The 16,445-nt window shown below is 44.3% G+C and overlaps 1 protein-coding gene across 5 annotated transcripts in view; it reads left to right on the top strand.

Moving 5' to 3' along the window:
- znf385a (zinc finger protein 385A) overlaps positions 1-16,445 on the top strand; it is a 60,736-nt gene that overhangs the window by 22,053 nt on the left and 22,238 nt on the right. For 3 of the 5 annotated variants that reach the window (XM_087178996.1, XM_023425168.2, XM_023425169.2), the window contains exon 2: positions 12,620-12,771. In XM_087178996.1, the coding sequence (XP_087035122.1) occupies positions 12,620-12,771 (152 nt within the window). Of the gene's footprint in view, positions 1-4,173; positions 4,377-12,619; positions 12,772-15,701; positions 16,151-16,445 lie in introns of those variants that run through there. The other 2 variants (XM_023425171.2, XM_023425170.2) reach the window with 2 other exon arrangements.

The raw sequence follows: 16,445 nt of genomic DNA, 5'->3' as shown, positions 1-16,445 counted from the left end.
GGGGGGCAGATTGCATGAGGGTGCAGACCTGTAGCCTTATGTTTAACAGACATATGATATGAGAGTCCTGTTAATCTTCTCATCTGACCCTCTGCCAGGAAGCAAATGCGAGCTTTTTCCAAAGTGTTGTACTTAAAGATGAGAATCTTATTTAAAACAACACTGCAGTGATCTAGTATTTCACTTTGATGAGGTAGGAGGACTCACAAAAGAAAAAGATATCAGGATCTTAGATCTTTGGCCTGTGTTTCTCCAACTCCACGTGGAAATTCTGTAACTCTCTTTGAGGCTACGTAATCCTAAGACCCTCCAGTCCTGGGCCAGTGTTGGCCCGATCACCAGGTGTCCCTGCTGCACCTGTTGTATGTTAGGAGTCTGAACATTTGTATGACAGTGCCTACAGTAAGGTGTCCTTAAATGTCAGTGCGAACTAAGGAAATGTTGGGGCGTAGGAAAGAATATTTGCAGTGTTGTGTGCACGTGTTTTGCAGTGTTTTGATTAACAGGGGTGAACCTCTGATGTAATTCAGCTGTCACATTTAACAAGCATATTGTGCCACGTTCAGCGTCTGATATCCTCATTACTCTCATTACCATGCTGCTTTGGATAGCTTTTCAAAAGCCCAGCGCTCCTTTCATCCATGATAGGCTTTGTTTAAGATCTCTCCACGGAGATGTGATTCATAGATGCTCAGTACCTCTTTATTCATCATGCATCGACACTGGAGAATGCAAGTTTGCGCGTGAGTTTATGTCCACATGTCTATAGACCAGCGATTCATTACAGTGAAGATCAACCAGAGCTTGCTGAATAATGCATCACCTGCTATCATGGAAAAATATGCTGAATATGCCTCAGCTGAGCTTGAAGGTGTGGGAGGTGGTATGAGAAAGCGTAAAGCTTGCTCTCGATTTAGCGTCAATCTATAAGACCACAGAGGGAAAACACTTCTCTCTCCTTTGACAAATGAGCTCAGGTCTGGTTCAAGGAGGATTCCCACCTTTATATGATGAGCTATGTTAGGGGAATTAGCATCCATGGGCGATTTTTGTGCAAGTTTCATCACAAAGCCTCAATTAAACTGCTCTGGCGCACAATTTCAGCCCAGCGTTGGAAATTTCAGTTCATGTTTTAACCTTTATAAATGCTCTGTGACTTGCCCTGACTCTCTGAGCGTGCACACCTCCCCAGCTGCCTGCAATTCTTTACAGGGGGAGGTGATGGATGCTGATTTAAACAAAAGTGTCATTTGTGGTCACACCAATGACAAGTGACATTACAGAAGAGACCCCCCAGCACTTAAAGAGATTGGGCCGTGGCTGGACTGCCTGAGGATGAACAGAGAGCACCATGTTAGAGGACATGCTCGTTTGTTAGGCTACTCCATATTCATAGACAATACACTGCAGGGCTACAATGAAAGCAGTGGCCGTCAACCATGAAGTCTCCTCCCCCACTCTATTAGGCTGATAGCATATTGCCCTTTACCCTCCCTGGGGAACGGGAGAAATGAAATGGACCTGCAAACACTAGACAGGGGTATATTAAGGTTGGTGTTCTTCAAACAGCACAGGTTTTTTTTTTTTTTTAAACCCCACGTGCACCATCCACCAACCCACCATGCCTCCTCCTCCTTTTCTCTTCAGCCTTTGGGCTGGTGGTCTAATCTCAGGGAGAATCTGCTGTCTTTGTTGCTCTCCTCCGAAGTGTATTTGGGTTGATCCACCTGTTTGTGGCTGAGTGATAGAATTCCATACCTGAGGGCACAGGTTTCTGGGAGGTGCATGGGAATAAAGTCACTGCCTATTGTTCCACCTGGGTGTGTGACCGCTGCCTTGAACAAGGGAAGAAGGGGAGGAGATGGGAGAGAAATGTGGGCGGAGGGGAGGGGAGGGGAGGGGTGGGGGGTGTCAGAGAAAAGTGGGAGTGGATCTGAACAGGCTGCCGAAAGGAAAACAAGGGACAACAAAGGACAGGTGGAGAGAGGGGGAGAGGCAGAGAGGGGACATGTTCCGGTGTTTTGCCTTCTGTCGAAGAATGTCACCTTGTCCTCTTTTTTTTCTGTCTCTCCCTCATTTTCTGGTTTTCTCTCTCCATCTCCTTATCTGTCTCTTCCTGTTGCAGCGCACTGATGTACAGAAAGCATTTTCTCTCCACTTTCTACTAGTGGCATGAGTCTAATCTCCCTCCACTGCAGTGGATCACCGTCTTTCAACAGACACAACAAAGCACTGCTCCGGTTCCTCCTCCATCGCATTCCAACAGTCCATCCATCACTGACTAAGACGTTGCCCTCAGCCAGCGACATTCAGACACATCTCCGCTCAACTCTGTGATCATCTTACAAACCTGACTGGCCGTGAGCCAAGGGAGGAGCGTTCATTACAAAGGAAAAATACATAAAAAGATAGAAACCTGAGAAAGACAGAGACAGCGGGGAGTTTAAAAGAGGGCAGAGGTGTTGGAAGGGAGGACTATGGACTCTGCTGTGAAGCCTTTTGTCTTTTTTAGCTGCAGGATGATGAAGAGTGGGTCAGTCAGTTTATTCCCCATTAAGGTGTGATCACGAAAACTACTGAAACCGCTGTTTACAGTAACAGTGTAACAGTTACAGCTGACCAAACACTATCTATGTTTGTTCAATTGTTTCGTTGTACAGTTTTTCATCTCACCGCTCCCTATAGGTTTTTGTAAGTAAGGCAATATGGAGATATGCTGTATATACTCCACCAAATATACGACTTTTGAGTCTCAAATATACCTGTAGGCAAGACATGCAGGTGGGTTCGTAAACGCTGTCACTTGCTGAGGACGGCAGTTTATTGTCAGCTCAAATTCACAGTAGTTACAATATATTCAAACAGCGAGTCATGGCAACAATCAAGCTTTCTACAGCTGCAGACGTTTGTGAAAAGGAACTTTCCAGAGTTACTTTTCAAGAACTCAGACAGTGAGTATTTAATAGTCAAAAGATAGATTTTTGGTTTATTATTCCTTTAAATTTTCATGTTCATATTAGAGCTGAGGTTACATAAAATAGGGTTAGCTATGTAACCACGTGGGCCAGGATTATTGCTAAGGGTCGAAGTTAGGGAATGAATGTAAGCCTGATGCCCCGACAGGGGTAGCCACGCAGGGGTGTGTGTTTGCACATATTTGTGTTTGTTTTATGCACTCATTGTGACCCTCTCTCTCTGTGTGAACACTGTAGCAGCGCTGTATGCCTTGTCTCCACAGTCGGCCTGCGTTGAGCTGCGCTGCACTGATCTCTCTGTGTTCCCATCATCCCTGGCTGTCCTCTCCCATTAGCCCTGACAGCTATTTGTCTGTCATTACTGACCTCAAAACAGCACAAACACTCTCCGTCACCACACACACACACACACACACATACACACACACAGGCACTCACAGATAGACTGCACACTTGCTGTGCTTTGCACTGCAAAATGATTATGTGTCTGCACTATAGTTCAAACTTAATCATATGATATGCTTTCATCGCACAAAGTGCAAGAGATAAATATCACATTGGAATGTAATGAGACTCAGACCAATTCAGACATATTTTCATTAAGTCTATTAATCCTGTCCTGAATGGGATGGTGCGAGTTGTAACATGAAGACCAACATATGACTACTCTCCCAAAGTATCATTATTATCAGTGCTGTCATTGATTTAAGGTGGAACCAGAGACAAACAGGATATCAGTCATGTGGGAATGAATAGAGCTGTATCCTTTTACTAGTCCACCTTTACTGCCCTTAGATAGAGATAATACAGACCCAGTGTAAAAAAGAAAAGGAAAATTACAGAGTCAAAGGATTTGGCTTTGCAGGGCTGATTGGAGAGCTGCAGCATATCTACAGAATGAATCAGGAAGGTCGATGTCTATTCTGCAGAGATCAGCCCACTAGATCTGTGTGCATGTGTGCGCATGTCAGTGTGCCAGTGTGCAAGTCTCTGTTTGTGTGTTGTACCAGCACTAAATCCCTCACCCTACAAGTAACAAAAGCCAACAGTCTCCAAAAGTTCAGCTGCTGTTGGACGAAGAGCCAGCAGGAGATTTATCTGAAGGATTAAACGGGTGTGCATCTGCTTCTGTGGCTCAAGCACGTGCATCGGCCCTGGTGTGTATTCTGTGTACTGTGGAGCTGAGGGTTGACAGGCAAGGTAGGCAGCGGTATCAGAGGCAGACTGTCTTCACCCTCATTTCATGGCATTATTTTTTGCACCATGCCTCCTCCCCTCGCTCCCATCTTTCTTCTCTCCGTCTCTCTTGGAATCCCCAGCCAGCTACTCTGTGTCTACCAAAGAGACAGACTGGCAATTAAATCCTCCCAGCCTTGATTCAGCTGCTTAGGAGAGATCAAGGTAGGATTTTTGAGGGGGGCTTTTTGGGGCCTGCCACTGTCATATTATCTCTGTAGGGTGTCATTACCACCCCTTTCCACTCTGTCATTATGCACAATATTCCCTTTGGGTAAGACTAAAGATTGACCCTGCCTTATATAAAGTATTTATATGTGTTTGTGTGTGTGTGTGTGTGTGTGTGTGTGTGTGTGTGTGTGTGTGTGTGTGTGTGTGTGTGTGTTTTTGTGGAGCCAGTGTGTGCCTGAGGTAAATTTGTTACAGGTGATAATATTTTGGAATAGAAGCTGCTCTTGAAATGGACGTGTGGAATTAAGTTCTCTGATCAGATTGCAAAGGGCAACAGATTGACTTTCCGCTGTGGTGCATGTGTGTTAGAGGGAGGCGAATGATGGACTCGCACTCATTTGTCCTTTCACCTAAAAATGTAAACTATGCATGCAAGACTTGTGGGTTTGGAAGCTTTGATCATTCATGTGAAGCTGTTTTAACTTCATCTGACCTTGATGTTGCTGGTACTTTGGCTTTTTTTTAAAAAGAATTCTAGCCACAAAGCGTAATACCATGCATGCCGCAGGCTGTACTTTACTCATACCTTACAGTACAATGAAATTAGCAAAATTGCTGTTTTCCAAATTGGTAGGTTAGATAAAACATAAAAGACCTACAATTAGAGTGGAAAGTTTAACACCCTCCCACTGATGCAGAAAAATGTACACAGACACAAACACGTTGCCTGTGCAGTCAGGCTGCACTGATGCTGACAAAACAATTCACAAACAAAGCTAGCATTCATTTGTAAGCCATTTAGATAACCCGCCATATTTCACTACTGGCGGTGCACTGTTTTAGGTTTGTTTGCAGTTTTGTGAGTGCATGTGTAGGTGTGTATCTGTGTGTGCGCACGCGTGTGTTTATGAGTCTCACTGCGGTGCGTATGTTTGGATTAAGGACCGAGACATGTTCTGACTAATACTTAGCACTGTGCTGAAGTCTGTATCATATCACAGTAACTAAGCTCTCATAACCTTTTTACACGCAGACACACAAGTGCACATACTGTCAGGAAGGCACAGACACACACACACACACACACACACACACACACACACACACCCACACACACACACACATACCTTACATGCAACACATGCAAACAAGTTCAGTTTTCCCAGCTTTCCCCCTGCATAATCCTCCCATTAAAGCGTAGCATAACACCAGCAGTTCCAGGCAGGAAATCAAACAGATCTTTATCTCCATCCACCTACCTTGTGTGCATGTATTAACCTTCATAGGAAGCTAGAAATTAGCATTCTATGATTAGAAAAGATGGGGAAGATAAAGTTTGGTAGGTACTTGCAGTTTTTATATTTCATAATCATTTTTCAGGACCTAAAGTGAGAACTTGAAGTGGCTGTTTGGAAGTTTACACAGGGGCTCAGCAGCACACTCTTGTGGTCACTCAGAGTCAAACCTGAGCAGGTTTGACTTATGTTGTGGTTTTGCTTGATGGCGTGATGGTGGGACCTCACTGTGTGACTCCCAGAGCTATGTGAGCCTTGTTGCTTTTCTCAGATGAAGTGCATCACTACCTGTGATTCAGACGCTGTGAGACCTTAATTCGCTCCTCGCAGAGGCTGAGGCAGCTCTCTGGAGGAAGGTATGCTGCTGCCGCATCTGTCTGTGAGGAGAGTATGCAGGCAGCTCAGGATACAGCCACCAGCCAAACACTCAGGACTTATGACCTGTATAGCACTCTGTGACCCTGCGCTTTAAACGAATATGAAGGAGCATGTGTATGTGGGTGCGTGGAGGCAAAATTCAAACAGTCAAATGCTTCATGATGGACGCAGGTTTAAAGCCAGTGAGACATGTGAGTCAAAGGAATGTTGCCTTTAATGGGCCTGATAGGATAATCCTCAATATGTTTAAAACTGAGTGCACTGAGGTGTATGTGTGTTTTAGAGAAAAAGTGAATTCAGTCACATGTGTGTGCACGTGCGTGTGTGTGTGCATGTGTGTGTGTGTGTGTTTTCATTGCACAGTTCAGGGCTTTTGGCCAGGCCTGTGATCTTGTTGATTGCGCTGGTGGTCAGGTGAAAGGGAGGCCCAGCGTCCTGCTGGGCCTGAGACTGGAAGGGAATACTGAATGGAACAGGACCAAATTTTCATTCTCTCTCTCTCTCCCTCTTGTACCCTGTTTCTGCCGCTCTCTATCACGCTGCCTCCATTGCTGAAATGAATTGGCTATTCCTGTAGTCCCGGGCACAGCTGTGTACAACGCAGAATACACACTGAGCTGATCATGAGCGAGGCAAGAAACTAATTTAGAGTCAGAGATGAGAGAGACAGACAGACAGATGGCCATCCATCCATCATACACGACAAGCCATATGAAACAGTAAACCAGCAAGGATGTAACAGAAAAACAGAAAGTTTTGCCTGACCACAAATGCTGTAATAATAATGATAAGACAGTCATTTTAGGTCATGAGAATTCTCCTCCTCAGTGGTTATGAAACAGTCTGGCAATCCCAGTCTGTATCTCCTGCATGAGTTCGTCAGTGTGCAGACAGCCACCATCCTCTGAATTGTCAGACTGGCTCTGAGGAGCCGCTAATGGTGTTCCTGCAGTTCGAGTCTGGTGCACTCTGTTGAGAGAGAGAGAGTGGAAAAGGAGGTTTGATGAGAAACTATGTTGGGGGTTATGTTGAGGAAGCTCCCAGTGCAGCTCTCGGTCTCTTTAAATCATCTCACTGATTCAGAGTTCTCTCAATAATGTATACATAAGCCGAGGGCAGGTTTTCTCAGGCTTTAGAGCCAGCAGTTAGCCTGAAATCTCAATGCACTGCACACACTAGGCCCATAAAGTAAATTATGATCACTGCACAGTTAATCATTAAAGCGGCTGCTTGGCACATAATTTTGAGATGCCAAAAATATTCCTTTTCGTTGTCGTTTCATTAAATTAATCCTTTTCAGGTGCTGTATTATCAAATGTACTGAATCTTATCTGTGTTTCTGTTGGTAATATTCCAACATCAACTATATTGACAGCACTGACTATAAACTGTGTATGTATGGGCCATGTGGAGGACAGGTGCCTGCTTCACGGTCCTGCAGAAAAAGCAAGTTGGCAGTCTGACTGTTACCACCTCCTTCTCCCTGCCTCTGCTGCCAACAACCCTGGCACATCTGTGCCTGTCCAGCGTGTCTTGTGCCAACTACCCCGCTCTCATTGTTCTCTCCTGAATGCACCCAACGCCCATGGGAAAGAAGGCTGAACACAGTGTGGCACAACCTACACAGTCTGTTAGATAATCTCAAGACATGAAAAGATTCTTTTAGCCTAGATTCTAGAAACAGCTTTTTGTCTTGCAGCATAAGCAAGGAAAACACCCGATGGGGATTTTTATAAAATTCTTCCTCTATCAGCTTCTGTTTCTAGAGTTAGACATTCACTGGAACACTGTCTTGCACGAGCATACTGACCTTATAATATAAAATAATAACGATATTGCTTTTCATGTGAAAATCATCTTGGGAACCCTCTTTGAACATCATATTTTCACTTAATTCAACGATTTTGATCAATTATGTGGTTTTCTATCAGTCTGAGCTTTTCTGAGCTTTTGTTTTCACTGTCATTATATCGCATTTATTGCATGAAGAAGGAAACATGCACAAGACACACAAAACATAGGCAGCAACAATACACAAAATCCATGACCCCCTCCCATCTGTTATTTGCACTTTCCTTGTGTGATATTTGTCTCCACTTCTTCAACACACAGACACACAAACACACACGCACACAAGTGAGGGAATTAAATGTGTCCCATGGAGAAATAGGATTGGGGAGCATTGATGATATGTATTTCCAGAGTGGAGGCGGTGATGTGGCCAATAGCAGATTTATCAGGGTCACGCAGGCTGGCGAATTATTCCAAATGGGGGAATCAGTCACCCTCTCCTTTGATCTCTCTGCTGCCTGCTCTCTAATTTTTTTTAACCCTCCTTCTTTCCCCCCTTGCACTCTGTTTATACTGCACCAGTTTTCATCTTTAATTCCCCCCTGCCTCCACCTGCAGATAGGCTGTATTGTCCTTTCTTACTGTTATCTGTGTGAGTGCAACAGTAGTGTGAACATGGGTTTTTGCCTGTTTTATCTAACTGTGGGTGCTGATACACACACATTTTACAACATTTCTATACTTGGGAGGACCCTTACTGACACGCACTCCCAGTTCCTCTGTGCCGACAATTACAGCTTCATGCCCAACCCAAACCCTTACTCTAACTATAATCCAACCCAAAGGTCCCATATAGTCTAAATGTAGATGTCCATGTGTTGTTTGATTATAGATCAGGTCTAGGTTCTATATTAATACTGTGAAAGTAGCAAAGCCTCAGTCCACAGAGAAATGCACACAGCCTGTATTCAGAAACTGAGCCTTAAAACCAGCCGTCAGGACTTCTGGAATTTTGTGATGTCATAACAAAGCAAAGTAGTCACTGGTCTGAGCGATGCACCAAGCCCCGCCCACCTGGACCCACCATCCAACCTTGCAGGACTTGGTTTCTTTGAGTGTTTACCTGAAATCTGCTTTATTTTTATTAGATGGCTCAGAAAACAGCTCACCGACCTGTTGACCGACTTGTTGTTGAGAGAGAGAAGCCTGAGAGGAGATTTAAAACTACATTGTGATTTTTTTTTTTAAATCACAAATATATCTTCTTATGGATAACAACACTTCAAATAAAACACAGGAAAAGTGTATATATGGGACCTTTAAATCAAAACTCCAACAAAAGTGCTCACACTCACACGGTCCTCAATGATCCTCACAAAGATAGAACCAGCTCACACACACTTACAGCACACATGAGCTGCAACACCAAGGCGGTGTCCAGCAGGCTGTTTAAGAGCTGTGATTATGGGCCCTGCGAGCCTGGTAGGATTCCTTGCATGTCAGAGGGTTTAACAACATCCAAATCACTGTCCGACTGCTTTCAGCTCCTCCAGACTGGCCTGTCTGTCACTCTGTGTCACACAGACATTCATGCAGATCAGCCTCCAACAGCCAGTTAGGAGAACAGAGGGAGGAAATATGGCAATACACATACTAAAGACACTCTTTTGTCCTCACTTACTTACATGTGCCATAATTATCTTTAGCTTTACTTAGGGCTGCAGCTTACAGCTATTTTCATTATTGAGTGTTGATGATTTCTGTCCACAATTGTTTTTATTTATCTGCTCATCAGCAATCAGGTAGTTCATAAAATGCCAGTATATAATAATTTCCTGAAGCCAAAGGTTACATCTCCAAAATGCTTGTTTTGTTCAGCCAACAGTCTACAAGTGAGAAACAATTAAATTGAGAGAAAAGCAGCTGTGTGTGTGGTGTGTGCAGAGTAGCTCACACTATGTATGCTGTGGATTTATTGTGTCCTGTGGTTGTCTGTTTTTTGAAACAAGAAACACTTTATTTTATTAGCTTCGGCTCTAATGCAAGATTTTGTCAATGAGCGGAGCAGAGCCTGGTGGGACCTCATCCAAATATGCACTTATTGACAAAGTGCACAAACACACATATGCACAAGTCATGTCACACAGACACACTCCTCTACCATGCAGCGACTTCTTTGATTTACACTGTGAGAAGGTCCCCAAAGAGAGGTTTAAATTAATGGGGTAATTATACTCTGGGAGAAGAAAGCAGCCGCACTCACACTGCACACTGACTAACACACACATGTGCATGCACACAGTCCCAGATGAGACAGACTGTCTTTGCTTTAAGGACAACTGCTCCTCTCTCTCCTGTCTGATCCTCAGCTCCGTTCACTTCCTCAGATTTCAGCTCCTCATGTTGTGTTCCCTGGTCAGCCATTCTTCTCTTCTGTTTGTCTGTCCGCCAGAGCCTGGCTGACCCGCCGCCAGGAACAGTCCCCATGTTCAAGTGCAGACTCACTGGGGAGCTGCAAACATAACTACTGTGCAACTTCAGCTAAGAGAGTGTCACTCCTACCAAGAAAAACACATGCGCATGCACACGAGCTTGCAAAAAGAGCCACTGACATAAGGCCATGTATCAAGAAGCGGTATACTGTCATGATAAATGCAGTCAAGAGGCAGTGCATTAGTCATGTTGTTAGTGGCGTGGCCCCAGAGGAGCGGCTGCTTTCATCAGTCATTGAGGTGAAGGAAGAGGAGAGAGCGGCGTCAGGACCTCAAACCTCTCTCATCACATCAAACAGCATCAAGGAGGAGCTCAGTTTAAACAACTGACAGAGGAAACTGGATGTTTGTATTTCTGAAAGATTTGTGACTACTCTCGTAGTGTAGAACAGAATGTGTGAGACGTTCTGATTTGGAACAACACACAAAAACACATCACTTCCAACTTTTTAATACTGAAACGTAAACACAAATGTTTTTGTGTGATAGTGGAGAGTTTATGAGTGCTGAGTCAGCCTGCAATGATGAGACCAAAACAACCCACCAGCTGGAAAACCAACAGGCACGGGGCCACTTACTCCTTTGTGATGGTGTAAGAATAGATGTGTGCGTGTCTGAAGATGAGCTTGTGCATTCATACATGTGTATATTTGTGGTTTGTTCAATGGAAGAAACTTACAAGCCTAACTAGATGTAATGATGCAGTCCTTTTCCACCTCGAGGCCCACAGATGCGCAGCAGAAGGCAGCTGGGCTTCAGCTGAGGCAGCACTTTCCTTCAGTCTTTACAAAGTCAGTCTCTCTCTCTCTGTCTCTCTCTCTCTCTCTGTTTCTCTCCCACTCTCTCTAATCCAAACTTTGGAGACTGCATCCCCTAACACCATATTCCTCTATGCAGCAGCCATATTGTTTTCTCTCATCACATCCAGTGTTGACATAAAGCTTGATTAAAATGCAGAGGTGTCAAAGAATGGCCAAATTATCATGTGAAAGTGTGGAGGCAGGTAGAAACAAATTGCAGTGGGAAGCAGAGCGAGGAAACAGCAAGTAACGGGGCGAGAGAGTAGCTTAAAGCAATCCCAAAAAGGAGAGCGGCAGAGCTTTAAGTCCCGGGGGAATTTGAAAGCCACAGAAATCCAGTTGCGGATATTAAGAGGCTTAATCTAAGAGCTTGCTGAGGCTGAGTTTTGCTGTGTGGGCCCCATCACTATCATCCTTGACAGAGGTTAAAGAGGAGACGGGGGGGGTAAGGAGGAGAGGAAGAGAAGGCAGATGGGAGCAAAGACGAGGAGAGCGAGCTGTGTATCATTATGACAGCCTTGCGTGCTTTTATACGAGAATTAAACATTGACATAATGCACAGGTGTGTGTTTGTGTGTGTATTTAGAGTCCTTTTGTACTGCTGTTCATAAGTGACTGGGTTTTTCTATCCAGTCAAACAGCATGTTGGATACAGTCAAAGCCAGGGAGCATGTGTCAGACGTGAGTAGAGGAATCCGAGTCTAGGATTCATTCATTCTATAATTAGACACAACCAAGTAATCCAACTCTGGTGCATGAGCGAGGATGACATAAAGCAACACTTGCTGAAATGAAACTCATTATCATCAAGCTGCAGATGTCTCCCAGGAGAGGAGAGGAGAGGAGAGGAGAGGAGACTGGCAGGCAGGTGGAGGAATCCCCGCTGCCTCTGTGACATTCTTTTCTCCTCTGTTGGCATTCCTGCTTCATTTGATGTGAATGTTTTAGTATAATGAAATGCTTCAGTGATGTAAATTCTACAAAGCCCACAAAACCATCAGTATCACAGCATTTGCCACTGCACTTTGGCGCTTCACTCTTGTCACCTTGTCAGGAAAACCGGTGTCTGTCCACAGCAGTTGCTGGAGCGTCCTTAACGGCCCATAATGCTGCTTTTTCTCACAGTTTAGAGATTGTGTGTCCCACTGGGGGGGGGGGGGGGGGGGCACAGCTTTGCTCTCTCTGCAGAGAAATAATTGTTTTTGCAATGCAATTATGGCTCTTTATGCTTTTTGGATTCAGTAGCACATTCCAGGAAACAACAGCACACAATTTGTAATGAGCCACAATTTTTTTCTTGCCTGTTTGCCTGTATTTTTTTTTGCCTTATTTATAAGAATATTACCTAAGACATTTATTACTAGTACAATTATCTTACATTGCCCAAACAAACATGGAAAATATCTAATTAAATTGTTTTATAAATATGAGCAATAAAAAAGGGCTTGTATATTTATCTATCTGTGTTTTTGTGTGTGTAGGAGGCATAAACCGGGCAGGGGCGGCGGTGCCGACGTTCCTGCGGACCCCAACGGTGATCCAGCCCCACCTGGACATGAAGCCCTTCCTGCAATTCCCCATGGAGACCGCACCTCCTCCACACAGCATGAGCCTCTTCCACAACTTCAACACGGTGAGAGTTAATGCCGACACACTACAAAAAAAACAAAAAAAAACCATAGATACATAGTGTATGAGGAGTGACTTGTGTATGGAGCCAGCCTCAAGTGGCATTTCAAGGAACTGCAGTTATTGGCACTTTGGTGTTGGCGGCATTTTTTCAGCCCCAGAGGTTGCAGCTTGACACAAACACACACACATACTCCAGTCTTTTAAGCTCCAAGCTCCTCCACAAAATCTTTGTACAACATGCAGGATATTAAGGTTGTCATAGTAGTGTCTGTGTATTTACCTTCATGATACTGTCATGATCCATGTGTAACATATTCATTTTAATGTTTATATAGGCTTATAGTATATGTATTGAAATTATTAAATTCCTACTATACCCACTTAAATGATGTATTTCTATAAGGGAAGCAGGGCATTCCAGAGGTTGTATTATTTCATTTGCACTTACTCTCTCCTATTCCTTAAATCAAAGACCTAAGAATTAAAGAGAAGTGCTAAGGCCATCCTCATAGCTGTGCACTTCAAACACCACAGTTTGTTTGATGTGGTATTATGGTTTATTTTAACAGAGAGGGATCTTCCCGTTTCCCCGGGCCCTGACTAACATCTTACAATTTAGATTAGACTGTAGAGACATTTGGCATTTCACCAACTCAGCATAATGTGCCGCCTGCTCCTCCAGACTCCATTAGGGAATGTCAACACATTTTTCGTCAGCAATATGTAAAATCAGTGAACTTTGCATGTACTGTAGTTGGGCAATGCTATTCCTGGACCATGTGTGCACCAGCGTTATTCTCTGCATGTGTCAGCCTGGTATATTTGGCTACAGTTTACAAAGGTGTGACATAGCAATCTCCTGTCACTAATTGGAAATATCTGGCAGGTGCATTGACCACATATGGTGCTACAGGGATAAGAACAGGAGTCCAGACGCTGTTAAACACATTTTAACGATACAGTCATTTTAATAGCCCTCCATGGGCCATGACATAAGTGGAAGCAGTCTCACTGATGTTAAAACTGCAGTTCACCCAGCAGACATGGATTAATAGAGATACTGAAATTATGCAGGCACTCACTTTCTACTATTGCATCTGTTAGCACAGCCCTGAAATCATTCTTGCTCGCTCTTTCTTCATTTTGTCTCGCTGCCGCAGCGCTCCCTCTGAATCTCTCTCTCTCTCTTTCGTTCTATAATGTCCCTCTGCTCCCCATTTTCCTTCTCAGAACATTAACTACGCCTGAAGGTCCACAGGGATGCAGTGAATGTTAATAACTGTTGCTGCTGATGACTGCGAGCCAGCCCTCAGTGAGTGGTGTTTTACAGCCCTGTGGCCAGGAGATGGGGCCATAGGAGAGGCTTGGAGGACATTATGACCTTATAGCTCCACTGCATACTGGCACGTATACATGGACAGGACTTCGGCCCTTTTTACTGCATTGCATTGAAAACAGGGGAGAAGTGACTGACACATTCAGTCTGATATTCAGTCCGTATTTGACTTGGCGGTGCCTGAAGTAAAGTGCAGAGTCAGCTGTTTCTATCTCCGGCTTGTATTTTGGAGCCGTGAAAATGCAAAAATAAAAGATACCACATTGGTTGCTGCTAACGAAGGCTCTGTCTTGATGTTTTCATACAGAGGATGGTGTGGCCCTCAGCTCCCTCAGAGATGTTGTTATGTTTAACTTAGTGTTGTGTAGCTGAGTACATTTATACAGGAAGACCTAGAGTAAGAGAGTGAGTGTTTGCAGCTCTGTTTACATCACCGACTGTATTTTATGGCTTGTTTGGCTTTTAGGCTGAAGAATGTTTAAACAATCAGTGAATGGCATTCTGCTTGGATCTCATCTCTTTCACATAACCATGTGAATGGAGGATGAACTGCAAGATTATTTCACATTAAATATGCCATTTCGAGGGTCTTTGATGCCTCCTGGTGTCTGCCTGCACCAACGCACTGTAATAAATATGGATATGCACAATATTTCAATGAAGACACAGCATAATGGCAGCAATAACACTGAGAAATGTCCCTGCACTGAGCTGGCAGCTAGTTATTCTACCATTCTCTCTTAATAAGTGATCTGTGCTGAGTTTGTACAGTCTTAATGAGACTCTACTTTACGTGGAGGGTTATTAGCCCCACAGCAGAGGAATGGCCTCTCCTAAAGCAATATACAGCTTTAATGGTTCTCTAATCTGATTTGTTCTCTACCTGCTTGTCTCGGCCAATGTGCTTCTAGACAGTGACGAGGCTGAATTATTTATCTGCAGCAGCTGGTCGTGATACAGACGCACGTTCGCACACCTCTAGGCCGAGCCAGCTCCCCTGATGTGGACTGCAAAGTCAGGAATTTCCGATGAAGGTGTCTAATCATGCGAAGCCTTGTGAGGACTTGTTGAATCTCACCTGCTGTCGGTCCTCCTTTCATCTTTATTTTACTCTCCTCCTCAACAACTCACTCTCCAACCTTCACAACACTTTCATTTCAGTACTACTCTTCTCAGACTGACTGATGCTTTATCATAGCTGATGCCGCTACAGGTTTCAGACTGAGGCTGCAAAAATAGCAACCATTTAAAATATGTTTTGTCCAGTTCCTCATGGGGCTTTATGTGCAATGATGTCTGGCTGAAAGGCATCCCATCTCAAACCCACTGTAGCAAGAAACCACTGTGTGTATTCATGTGTGGTTAGGAGGGATTGGTGGGCAGGGCAAAAGCTTCCACTGGCTAATGATGACATTTGATAGATGGTGTGAACTTGGGGAAGGGGGGGGGGGAGTTGAGCAGGAGGAGAGTGGGACACACAGTCCTGGCTGCATTTGGACAGATTGAGTATGCATGAAGAAGGGGGAGAGAGAGAAAGAGAGAGAGCGAGAAGGGGAGGAGAAAACTGGAAAGCAGAGTGAGGGGGGAAATGCACTACAGGAAAGCGTGAGACAGAGCGAGAGAAAGCAGCTGAGAGGAGAGGAGGTGGAGGCTGAATAAAAGGGACAGGCACTTGTTAGGTAATGTCTCAGTGAAAAAAGAGAGGGCAAGGGAGAGATTTGAGAAAATCCTTACAGCACACACTCTCTTGTAGCATCTCAAAGAGACGCAGAGTGTGTGCCAAAAAAAAAAAGGAAAAACAAAGAAATCCTAGCTGGCAATGCATCACTAGGCGGAAGTCCTGTATATTTTTTTTTTTTTTTTTTTAGTGAGTTAGTTTGTATTCTGCACTGACAACTGAGTGGAAAGCAACATGAGTGAGGAAAGTGCAACACACATTCTAACTCTCACACATGCTGAGACCCACACACACACCTCGGCCAGTAGCACACACACAGGAGGACCAATGCAGCTCCAAGCGTCTACAGACACAGAGGAGAAGAAGGTGAGTACCTAAATGTCTGGAGCTTTTCACAGCTTTTTTGTTTGTTTTTCACCCAACTGTGTCTTAATCTGGGCACAACTCAGTAGAGTGCTGCAGAACTTGTGCTTCAAAGGCTGTTTTTATCTGGCACAGTGCACACTACACTGTGACTGCCAGAGTGGTCCCAGCGAGAGTCACAGAGCAGTGTGTTCTTCGTTGCTTGAATACAACCCTTCCAAATATTTTGTTGCAGGGAATCAAACGTGCCAGAGGAAAAGAAGAGAAACAAAGAAAAGATGAAAGAAAAACAACAAGG

This window comes from Seriola lalandi, unplaced genomic scaffold (genome assembly GCF_002814215.2).
Source record: "Seriola lalandi dorsalis isolate HSWRI2012SDOR001 ecotype SW California unplaced genomic scaffold, Sedor1 jcf7180002054767, whole genome shotgun sequence".
NCBI lineage: Eukaryota > Metazoa > Chordata > Actinopteri > Carangiformes > Carangidae > Seriola > Seriola lalandi.
The sequence above is the reverse complement of the archived record's forward strand: the minus strand, read 5'-3'. Positions and strand labels throughout refer to the sequence as shown.